The sequence below is a fragment of the Gopherus flavomarginatus genome, chromosome 3 (assembly GCF_025201925.1).
Source record: "Gopherus flavomarginatus isolate rGopFla2 chromosome 3, rGopFla2.mat.asm, whole genome shotgun sequence".
Lineage (NCBI taxonomy): Eukaryota > Metazoa > Chordata > Testudines > Testudinidae > Gopherus > Gopherus flavomarginatus.
This window is the reverse complement of record NC_066619.1, coordinates 173,788,447-173,800,893: the sequence shown is the minus strand read 5'-3', so window position 1 is coordinate 173,800,893 and position 12,447 is coordinate 173,788,447. Positions and strand designations below refer to the sequence as shown.

Below are 12,447 nucleotides of genomic sequence, written 5' to 3'. Positions count from 1 at the left end.
AACAGACACACTGGATTTATGGCTTATTGCAACAACCCACTAACTCCCTCCTTTTGTCCTATGACTGCAGAGTTGTTAACAGGCCACTCTACCTTAAACAGAGGCCCCCACTTCTGAAGCCCCTGTTGGGGGCTGGTAGCTCCAGTTCCCTTTCCCACCCATGCAGGAGGCACAGGCCGCTCCATCCAACTCCTCTCACTGTCAGCTGTGGAAGGCAAAGTCCTTGAGATCATCATCATGGTCTGCTTCCACCACTGCCTCCATGCTTGGAGGCCTGGTGGTTGTGGGGGGGCACACCTGTGGATACAGCCCCTTTCCACCAATGCTGATGGTATGAGAGGGCCTGAAGCCCTGCACCCAGTTCCTACTCAGAGACCCCTGGAGGTGCTGTGGGAGGCTGGCACAAGATTACTCACTGAAATTTGGCCTTTTCACTCTGCCATCATGACAGAAGGGCAGCCAGGACAAATTTCAGTGGCATTATGACCCCATGCACCAGATCGCAATGCTAACCCTGCAGAGCAGCAGCAGCTCCAGCACGACCTTGAAGACTTCAACTGTGGCTGCTGGTGTGTGGGAACGGTGCTAGTGCTTGTGCCTTCCATAGGGCTGGGGCCAGGGGGAGCCCTAGTGGTGCTGCATCACAACATAAATTTCACCTGACTGCCCCCTGTCATAACAGAGCGGTGGCTGGGCCAAATTTCAGTGAGTGGCATTGCAAAAACAGTTGCAGTGGGTGCTGAAAATTATAGTTTCTGCAACAACATCATGGCTTTAATTATAATTAACTTTGGTTATACAGATAGCTATAAGCATCTTAATGTATCATATTAATATATTGGTTAAAATTATTGGCTAGTGACTAAAGTTCAAATGTGATCGGCAGACATTGTCTGTGTCCTTTAGTTCCCATCTTAAATTCATTTTTCTTATCTTCCTTTGAGAGATCCATGGAGACATCAAGAAGAATGACAGTTCCCATATAATGATAAATCTGATTTTTTTAAACCAATTTACTTTATTTGTACATAACAAGACTTATAATGGACCAGCAGGGATATAACCTCTCTATGTATATGGGATCCATTCACTGTTGGTCACCTTGGTCTACCTGTGATCAGTTTACTTTTCTGATGGGAACATTTTGCCTTGATTCATTAGAGGTTAAAATTGCAAAACTAGGGCTATGATGGTTGTAGGCTTGCACCAAAAGACACTCAGAGGCTACATTTTTTATCTTTCCTTGAGGGATTGTTGGAAGGTAGGAACCAAACTACTTCACATATTTAGCTTTGACAGCTTAGCAGAATTTGCTCTCTCCAGAGAGCAAGTTAACTTCACGAAAAGCTGGATAGTTTTAATTATGATGATTGTTGGCCTGATAATGGCTGCACCATATCTACCATCAGGAAATGTGACAGGTTGCTGTTTTTTTGAAGGGGAAATTACATAGTCATTACCTGGACACCAGTTAAACTTCCAGGTTGTTTTCACAGAAAAGTCAGATGTTTTTGTGTATTCACAAGCCAGTCCTCATTTTTCAAGTTAGTTGAGTGATAATGCTTACCTCAGAGTTCAGATCTGGTTTGACAAGCTGCGGAGCTGGCGGGGGCAGTGGACTCTCTGGGTTGGGTGGCTCATTCTTTATATGAGAAAATTGAGCTGAGCCTGTTTCTTTGGAGATTTTTAAGTTGGAGTGTGGCCCTACCTAGGCTATGTTTCAGCCTGAGATATAGGAGCTACCCTTTATTCATTCACTGAAATGACAACTGCTTAGCTTCCCAGCTCAGAGTTGTTTTTACTTGTTGCTGCTTTCCCTTAACTGGAGACTCCTCCAGTACCTCTCCCCCTAGCTCCGACTGCCCCTCCTGTATCAAAGCCAGGTGCTTTTGGAAGCCTCTGCCTGATGTCTTAATCTGGGGTTTTTCTCTTAGCAGCTCCTCCTGCCCTAACCAACTGCTCCAGCTTCTTTAAGCTTCCCAAACAGCTGCTCCAGCAGCCCTAATAGCTGGTAAAACCTTAGAAGTCAGGCAGATACATCTGAGCTTGCCCTCCCTTCACCTAATGCAGGGACTGAGCCTTTAAACATCATCTCTTTATATTAGTAATGGTCTCAGGTTGCAGTGGGGAAGGTCTAAGTTGGATATTAGGAAATGCTATTTCACTAGGAGTGTGCTGAAGCACTGGAATGGGTTACCTAGGAGGTGGTGGAATCTCCTTCCCTAAAGGTTTTTAAGGTCAGGCTTGACAAAACCCTGGCTGGGATGATTTAGTTGGGGATTGGTCCAGCTTTGAGCAAGGGGTTGGACTAGATGACCTCCTGAGGTTCCTTTTCAACCCTGATGTTCTCTGATTCTGTGAATAACCAAGAATGGAAGGATAGCTTAGTTTGATTTAAGAAAATAGTGCTCATTATCAGACCTCTAACTTTAGTTCTCTGTTACGTTCCATAGAAAAGTTTCTCATGTCTGTATTGCCATCTGACATTACAGAGGGCCCTATAAAGCTGGACAATTCTGAAATAGTTCTTGCCAGAGGTGGTGCTAGCCCTTTGGGGACCCTAAGCAGGAATGTTTTGCCCCTCCCAACACATAATAAAAAGTGAATAGGGGCCTCCGTTTTGCTGCTTGGGGCCTTAAGCAATTGCTTAGTCTGCTAATGCCTAGCACTGGCTCTGGTTGTGGTTGCTAGGTCTTAGCACTTGAAATTTCAGCTGTCCCACTTAGTATAGTTTTTAGGAGCATTCTTTTTAGTTGTCATTGCATCATAATCTTTCGCCCTCCCACTGCAAGAATGGTTAACTTATCTACCCTTGCTTCATTTGTTTTGCTAGCCAGAGGCTAAAAATGGAAGTCAGAGTTAGTTCTTGATATCTTACAAGGAGGTTTCTACTTTTGTTTAAATTTATTTTGTGCTATAGAGTTAAGAGAATTTCCGCACGTCAAGGTATGGAACACTGACGTCCAATTTCAAATTGACTCTATACTGATTTGGGTGGAATTTGAGCAATGGAACGTTGACCTATCCCCAACAAGGGTGATGGTGATTCTTTCCTGCTTCGGAATCATTACTGATAGGAGACGCAGGATGTTTGAGTGCCCCTGCACTCCAGTTTGAATGCTACCCACAAATGGGAAGAGGAGGTCCAAGACTCACCCTGTGGCAGCAGGATGGCTTGGCTGCCAACTGGTGCGTATGGGAAGGGCTTAAGCAGCCTGAAGTATGCTACCCAAAAACACTGCCCTGTTGTAGGGGACTGTATGCAGTTCCCCTGCTGAATGGAAATAGAGAAGTCTGATCCAGAGACAAACTCACTGCCCCAAAAATATACACTTTCAAAGGCTGAAGTGGAGCTGAAATAAGTACAAGTATAAATTAATTTTAATAGAAAAATATTCAATACACATAGTTTTCTGGTACCTTTGAATGTTTAAATATGTTTTTTTATGTTGAAATTAAATAACTGTTTTAAAGAGTAATGACATAAAACCATATTTCTGTACTTTTTATTCTAGGAGCACATGATTCTTTGCAGATTTGCAGATCAGACAGCTGTTCAGCTTCCACCCAAACGCAGACTAATAGGTATGCATTTCCACAGATCAGCTGTTGTGTAGAATATGCGCAATGTATTTTGTGATGGGCTGAGCTTATGCTATATGGGAAGCACCGGTACATTTATCAATAGAGAATTAAATTGCTATTTTCTCAGCACACTTACAGCAGTGAGTGTTTCTATTGTTGCATCTTTTTTCACTGTGGTAGTGAAGCATTTTTCCTGGCTGAAGTTTTTAAAATATGAGCTAGAGTATAATTTGACATTTTATTGATCATTATGTCTCTGCACCAGCTCCTTCCCCCTCTATACCCTGAAAAGGGAGAAGACTTCCTGAAGTTCACTAGAGACCTCTCTAAAGCCAATCTAGCGCCCGTGAAAAGTATTTAGAGACTCTGGCAATGGGTGGCAGTATGAAACCCCTAGATATATTAAACATGATATAGTAGTTGGTGATAAATCATTTAAAAAAGTCTCTGACAAACATCTAAGGCCAGATGGGAACTGTCCAAGAATTGTGCAGAAAGTAGCAAAGATAGGAATATCTTTAGCAGAGATACTGAGAACTTCTTTGAAATTGAAGGACTTAAGTGACCAGAAAGGAAGTTGCTGTAACTCCTCTATGAAGGGAAATATCAAGGAAAGATACAGGAAGGACAGACCTATATACTGAACTTCACTAGTAAGAACAAGCTAGATACATTAGTCAGAGTGAATTTTTAAAGACTAAATAAGGATAATTAAATCTAGCAGCGTTCTGAGAATGGTTAGTGTACTGGCTTCTAACTGATCTACTATTTGGTACTATTCTGTTATCTACTGTTTGTGGAAAAAAACTAATATCTGTGGTAATGTGCAGTTCAGCTTTTAGCTATTTGATGTATTAAATAATAAATTATGTTTTTTTGTTTTACATTTTTATATTGTCGTGGTATATAATAGCAAAAACTACCTACGGGTTGTGCAATTAATGACCAGCTGGGCAATGTGCATTAGTCTCTCACTTCCTTCAGTGACTCATTAAGTGCTGGAAAATGCCCTCACCTGTTGGCCATTATGGCTCAAGTCAGACATGTATTAATTAAAAAAGAGGGGCTGATCCAAAGTAAAGAGGAAGGCTATTGTTTTTTCAAGGAAAGGCTTTTACTAGATCCCAGATGGAAATGTCCCCAAAACATAGACATTCACTGGATAATATCTGAATCTAGAACTACATCTTACAGCTCAAGTCCCTCTCTAGCTCTTGTATAGAATAGTAACAAATGACAGATGTTCAAGAGCGGATAAAGAATTAGCTTAGCTGTGGCAGATGGATGTATTATTCCTCTGCAATACTTAATTTTCTAAATGGAAAAGGGAGACTACAAACTAGTTTCAAATACAAAAACCAACAACAATTCAAGCCAAGATAGGGCAGACGCTGTTGGGGAGTTAAGATGGATATTCTTGGCTCAAAACCACTTATGAAATACATCAAAGGCAGTAGGAGCAACTAATCTAAATACATTTTTAAAAGCTGCACTTGCGGTATTCAAGGTATTTCCTATAGTTCAGACTACTAAAGAAAATACTGCAGATTCTGAGATAATTTCCAATTTTACTTAAAAATAGGTATGATTATTTTGCTATCCCACTGTATTTAGACAGAAAAAAAATTGTCAGGGTTACAGCTGACAATTATACTCCACCTACTGAGAAGGGTGTCTTCTCTTTTGCTTGTGAGATAGCCATGGGAGATGAGAAGGAAACTGCCAGTTCAAAAGAGAGGGAAGGGACAGCAAATGAGCTTCTGTCAGCCTTTTGATACAAATGTCAGGTGTTTTTGAATTTTCAACTTTTTGTATGTTCTCTGTCTCATAGAAATTGTACATTTTTCCTCACAAACTTGTTTCCCCAAGGAGAAAAAAAAAACTTCATTGGTATTTTTATTTTAAAACTAACAAGTTTTTCTATTCTATTCTTTTCCATTCCATTCCATTAGACAGTAGACTATTCTATTCTATTGAAAAATGTTTATGGAGGTGTGGTTGCTGTGGATTAAGTTTTGTTTAAACTGAAGGTCAGACCACATTTATGTTAGATTCATGTTCTTTTGACAAGACAAGATCAGGTATTAAAAAGCTACATCAAATGCACTTCAGATTTTCTTTTTAACAAAGAGTTTTAAATGATTGAAAGCATGGGAAGAATTTTGGAGGGATGTGTGTGTCTTTTTTTCTATATTTGTAGATAGTGAGAAAGTGGCTTATTCTGCATTTTTTTCCAGTCTTTTAAGGTTGAGAAAAAATGATATATGTAGCAATGCTTACTGTGGGTCACACAACTTCTGTAAAATAGTACGGGTTTATTGACTTTTCATACTGCTCACATGTCACCAGATAAACACCTCAAATTTAAACACCTCACCTGGTCACAACAGTTCAGCCTGTTTATCTATCAGTGGTAGTTATATAGTACCAATTACTGTCGGGTATCTGTGATGAAAAAATTGCTGATTTAACCCAAACAGTTACCGAGAAAAACATAATTCCCTGTTAAATAATGAAGACCTCTGTACCTCCTCCATCAGAACATAATCACTTCCTTTCCCACTCTTCCCTGTGGTGCAAACTGGGCATTTTGATACACATTGTGCCCAATAATAGCATCCAGGCCCAAGCAGTGATGTCACAAGTATCAACCCAGCCTACCTAGTAATCCCTATCTGATCCCAGTACTGGCTCATATATCTAAGATAAATCCCAGTGAGACCAGCAGGGGAACAGGACCCAAGTTGTGACAGATATTCCAACCCAGACTCCCAGATGAACAATAAGTAACAATGACTTCACTATAATCACATGGTGCGTACATGTGCACAGAAGTTTGTCAGTCTGCCATGGAAGGACATTTTCTTCCTAACCCCAAACACAGGGATCAGTGCTACAGTGCAACTAAACACAGACCAAGCTTGGCAAGATTTGTAATCCATTTGCCAAAATGGGAGTGGTAGGGGAAGATCTATATCAGGGAAGCAAATATACCTGCCGGACTGTCACATCCCTGAACTATTCCCACCCACCCTACCCCATTAATCACTCCTAACCAATCTGTGTCTCTATTGTGTTCAAAGCCACCAGTCAGAATTAGCCGTGTTCATGTTAAAATCAGCTGAGGGGTCCAAATTCCACCAACCACTGGAACCATCTTAGTAGAGGTGAAGCATTATGTTTTCTGTGTAACTCAGCAATCTGCGTTTTAATTATGCAGAAGAAAATGCTTGTGACCATCCATTTGTTATGGAAAAATAGTAAGTAGATTGAACTCAGTACAGCTTAATATTTAAAGAGAAATGTTTAAATATGATATGCAGTTCTGCATCTGTGCACCAGATTTTGTGGAATGTACTGTAATGACTCTCCAATCCCAAATGCATTAAATTGTATTATTTTATCAAGACATAGGTAAGAGCATAGGAACATGAAAAGGAGAGGCTATAGTAGCTTTTGCATCTTGTTCAGGACTTTATAATCATGAATCTTTAATACATCTCAAGAAACTGATGAAACTTTCTTGTAAGAGTTGTGAAAATGCTGAAAGTTCCACCTTTTCTGTGAATTATCATTCAGATAGTTTGGACATAGATAGGAACCAAATGTATTGAATAATATTCACCTGAAATCTGTACAGAAAACATATACCTTTGGCTTTATTTTACTATCCTACAAAATTCTAAACCAAGAACAATTCAGACTTTTCCTCTACAGTTGCTCAGATTTATTCCCAAATATGTTTCTAAAATGAAGTTTTCGTTTCCATTTCTAGAAGTAATTAGACTGTATGTAACTGATGCGGACAGAGACATACATAGAATTAAGCGACAGTCTGCAATTTTTATTAAACTGTAACACAGGGGAGGGGGCACTACCTGCCCACTATTCATACTCTCCAATACCGGGCATTTAATTGGTTTCAATACAAGGGTTACAGGGATCTTTACCATATAATCCATAATTGGCATTAGGTAGGCTCACAATGGAGGCTAGGCTCTCCTCAGCCTACCCCCCAGTACTCTACTCTCTCTCAGTGCTAGCACCTTCCCCCCTGCGAGAGGGATGGGGTTGCAGCAGGGTGAGAACTTTGACCCACAAAGGTTCACCTTATCACATAAGCCCAAGGTTGGGAACCATTCATTTTATTCTCTTAATTGCACTGGAAATTGGCTGCAAGTTGCAAAGAATAAACAATTCCACCGCAGTACCTCAGTTAGAAATTAACTGTGTTCCTACTCAACCCCCTGTGGCTTGAAGGTGCTGCAAGGAAGGCAAAAAACTCCCAGGTGCCCTTCCAATTGCCTTATGGCAGAAAAAATTCCATCCTGACCCAGGGCCGCCCAGAGGATTCAAGGGACCTGGGGTCTCCTGTTGCTGAATTGCTGCCGAAGACCCAGCACTTTGGCAGCGGGTCGCAGGGCGGAAGGACCCTTTGCCGCGGGTCTTGGGGCACTTCAGCAGCAGGTCCCAGAAGGACCCCCACCGCTGAATGCCGCCAAAGACCAGGAACGGAAGAAGCTCCGGGGGCCCGAGCCCCATGAGAGTTTTCCGAGGCCCCTGGAGGAAGTGAAGGACCCTGCTCCAGGAGCCCCGAAAAACTCTCAAATTGCCCCACTTGCGCCCGCCTCTCCCCTAGCAGGCCAAAGGGTTCCAGAGACTTCCATGGGGAGGAGTTATCTACTGTCCCTTGGCGAGTGTAAATAAAAATATAAGTGAAATGAGGGAAAGCAGATTTAGAGATTTGGGTACATCTGGATTAGGCTGCTTCTAGATTCTAAGTTATTTACTGCTAAGTTTTTCTGATGTCACTAGTAATTGAACGATGTTAATTAATGTTATTAATGATCTGGATGATGGGATGGATTTGCACCCTCAGCAAGTTCACGGATTACTAAGCTGGGGGGAGAGGTAGATACACTGGAGAGTAGCAATATGGTCCAGAGTGACCTAGACAAATTGGAGGATTGGGCCAAAAAAAATTTGATGAGGTTCAACAACGTCAAGTGCAGAGTCCTGCAATTAGGATGGAAGAATCCCATGCACCGCTACAGGCTAGGGACCGACTGACTAAGCAGCAGCTCTGTAGAAAACCTGGGGATTACAGTGGATGAGAAGCTGCATATGAGTCAGCTGTGAGCCCTTGTTGCCAAGAAGGCTAACGGCATATTGAGCTGCATTAGTAGGAGCATTGCCCGCAGATTGAGGGAAGTGATTATTTCCCTCTATTTGGCACTGGTGAGGCCACATCTGGAGTATTGCATCCAGTCTTGGGTCCCCCACTACAGAAAGGATGTGGACAAATTGGAGAGAGTCCAGCAGAGGGCAATGAAAATGATCAGGGAGCTGCGGCACATGACTTACGAGAAGAGGCTGAGGGAACTGAGCTTGTTTAGTCTGCAGAAGAGAAGAGTTAGGGGGGATTTGATAGCAGTCTTCAACTACCTGAAGGGGGAATCCAAAGAGGATGGAGCGCGGCTGTTTTCAGTGGTGGCAGATGACAGAACAAGAAGCAAAGGTCTGAAGTTTCAGTGTGGGAGGGCTCGATTGGATATTAGGAAACACTATTTCCCTAGGAGGATGGTGAAGCACTGGGATGAGTTACCTAGGGAGGTGGTGGAATCTCCATCCTTAGAGGTTTTTAAGGTCCGGCTTGACAAAGCCCTGACAGGGATGATTTAGTTGAGGTTGGTCCTGCTTTGAACAGGGGGTTGGACTAGGTGACCTCCTGAGGTTTCTTCCAACCCTGATCTTCTGTGATTCTAATGCCAAAGGGAATATTTCTTTGTACATCATAAATTTCTACTAAAAAATAAGGAAGTCTTTTAATGTTCTGTCTTTGTTCTGGTATTCTAGGAAAACACTGTATGGGGCTGGTGGATCTGGATCGGGCATGGGCTGCAGAAGAATGCAACTACTCTGTCCAAGTGATGTCCATGGAGCCAGAAAGTTGCTCTCCAAAGAACAACTTGGTAGTGGGTGTCCCTATTTAGGTTAAAAGATTTATATTTGATTTTAATTTAGGCATCAATCATGAACAATGCCTGATAACATCCAGGGGTTCAAACTGCTGGGAAGCAGACATCAAACATCCTGAACCCATGGTCTTCAGAAAAGGAAGTAGCAGGAAAAGGTTTGGAAAGTTGGCTGCCTACAGAGCACCACAAATCCTACTTGTAATATGTTATTAAATGACTGCTGGCTTTCATAATGAGAATCGTCTGAACCATTCACCTGTCCACAGAGTAATATCCACCAGTAAATGTTGGAAAAGGTTTGGTTTCATTGCTGGAAAGGTGATTTTCTTTTAAGTACTGCCATCTCTGCTAGGCTTTCACATTTGAAATTACAGCTGAAAACCATATTTATGTTCATGGGCTAAGTATTTAACTGACAGTAATGTAGGTCTCCAGATGGACAGTAAGAGCTGCTGAATGTTTTGTATTTAAATTTGAAAAATCTAGTCACATATTTATGATGTGACTTTTTATGAGCAGTCTATAAAATAATAGATTGTACATACTGTATGGCATTTGTTGATTTTTTGTTATAAAATATCTGCACTGTTGAACAGTATTGTTTTTCATAAAGATCCTTGAAATACTTTCTGCATCATTTTACTCATCAAATGCATATTTTTAATCTCTTAATTTGTTTCTAACATTTTAAATTTCTTTGGATATGTGGCATGAGAATTTTGTGCTCAGGAATCTGAGAGAGGGGACATCCTCTGAGAGCAAAATCCTTCTGTTTATCCACTGGACGGACAGACAGGCAGACACTGTGTGAGCCTCCTGATTAGAGCTGGATATGTAACAGAGTTTTTTGGTTGCTGACCAAAAAGAAAAAATAATGTTTCAGATTATTCTGAAAATTAAAATTTTCAACATTTTTGGTAAATCAAATGATGATAATAATTTCAGGTTGAATAAAATGTTTTTTTGTCCTGAATTGAAATGTGTTGTTTCCATTTTGAGCATTTAACATTTTTAATAAAATTAAAGGAAATTTTGAAATAAAAAATAATTTTGAATCAAAAGATCAAAATGTTTCATTTAAAAATGTCAAAACAAAACATTTAGATATTTTAGATTTTTTTAAAGAAAATAATTTTGGCAAAATTGACATGAATTCACAAAATGTGTTTGTCACTGAATCTGCATTATTCACCAAAAAAAAAAAAAATGACACCTATATGCCTCATACCTCACTGCTAACCTTGGCAAGGATTGCTCTTCATCTTAGATTGAGAAACTGATTGCCAGTGCTGGCTGATGTCTGTGCCATTCCTAAAACAGAGAAATGGTTATATTTGGAAATGCTGAATTTTTATCTGTCATCTTCACTTATTTTTACTAAATTTAAAATTTGTACACAGTTGCATTATGGGAACCCTGTGAAAATATCAACCATATATATGTTACAGTAAAAGGAAAATGAACCTCTTGTGTAGTAGCATCTTTATATCCTAATTTAAATTAGTAGCATCATTCACTGACACTAACACAAATCAAAATAGAATATAATGAATTTGCTTGAGGGGTCTACTGATTTGGTGCATTTGTGAATTTTGCAATTTGTTTAAAATATAACTAAAGTTTGGTCAATGTGGATGTCATCTATTTTATGGTTACATCTCCAAAGGGTCTAGGTGTCCTTTTGTGTGAATGACAATGGAAGCCTACATGCTGTTTCATTTAGAGATGCAGGCCTACACTTCGTACCCGCATCTTGAATTTTTGACTACACTATGATGCTTTTACAGTAACTTCTTGACAGGTCAGGGAGGAAAGTGTGATCTTATTCTTGTATCATTCTAGTAACAGCGAAGAAACTGCACATTGTGGGCTGAGAATCTAGCCCAAATATATAACAGCATCTGATGCCTCCTGTATTTTCTCAGGCATGGCCAAAGAGAAGTCAGTAACTTTAGAGGCAGCAGTAACTTGTTCCAAGTTTGGATACCATCTCAGATAAATTGACTTCTACTGAATCCAGGCATAAAGTATGGAAAGAGGAATTTTTTTATTCGCTGCATGTTGCACCGAAGGAAGACTCACTAGGGTAAATCACACAGTGCAAGCTCCATTTGTCTACTCTAGAGGCTTGCATCAGAGAGAGACATCTATCTAAGCAAGCCCTATGCTGTTAGTTTTAAGCCTAGTGATTTAAGGGGTAGGCTTTTCTGGTCAATAGCCTAGTCTAGTGTCCTACTGTAACAGATGGTTTTTCTATGAACTTTCATTTATAAGTTGATATCATACTTATAAAATCTCTAGAGTTTCTGTTTGAACAACCTGTTGTTTTCTCTTGGATCCATGAATAAGGAAGAAGGGGCTGAGGCTGGGAGCTAACGTTGAGCTAACATCTGCAGACATCTGCCCACGAGATACCCATTGAATAAAAGGGAAAAAAAAACCTAGTAATCCTAGGAAGCGGGGAAGAAAATTCTGGGCAGACGTCAAGGTAGTCATCTGTGTGTGGATGTCTTTATTTCTGCCCTTTTTCTTTCTGTGTTTCTGTTATGTGAGTTAGCTGCTTTCTAAATCTCTCAATACATTTTAGCATTGCTGTATTTATGTGGAACTAATACACAAATACGTACATCCTGGGTGCGGGCAGTTTGCGTCCTTATTATCTTCTTAATTCAATCTTATTGAAATGCATGAAGATGACCTTGATATTGTTCTGTTAAACTGATCTACTAGTTAATTATGAAAGACATATTTTTTGTCAAATTATTTATTACTCGTTTCTACAGTGATGCTGTCATAACCTATTCCCAGATTTGGACCTTAGCGTCCAAAATATGGGGGTTAGCATGAAAACCTCCAAGCTTAGTTACCAGCTTGGACCTGGTAA

At 40.3% G+C, this 12,447-nt stretch overlaps 1 protein-coding gene across 7 annotated transcripts in view; it reads left to right on the top strand.

Moving 5' to 3' along the window:
* Positions 1 to 11,026, top strand: part of GSTCD (glutathione S-transferase C-terminal domain containing) — a 153,372-nt gene extending 142,346 nt beyond the window's left edge. For 5 of the 7 annotated variants that reach the window (XM_050944509.1, XM_050944510.1, XM_050944507.1 and 2 more), the window contains 2 exons: positions 3,516 to 3,585; positions 9,442 to 11,026. In XM_050944509.1, the coding sequence (XP_050800466.1) occupies positions 3,516 to 3,585; positions 9,442 to 9,578 (207 nt within the window). In that variant the 3' untranslated portion in view covers positions 9,579 to 11,026. Of the gene's footprint in view, positions 1 to 3,515; positions 3,587 to 9,441 lie in introns of those variants that run through there. The other 2 variants (XR_007773244.1, XR_007773243.1) reach the window with 2 other exon arrangements.
* Positions 11,027 to 12,447: the final 1,421 nt, after the last annotated feature.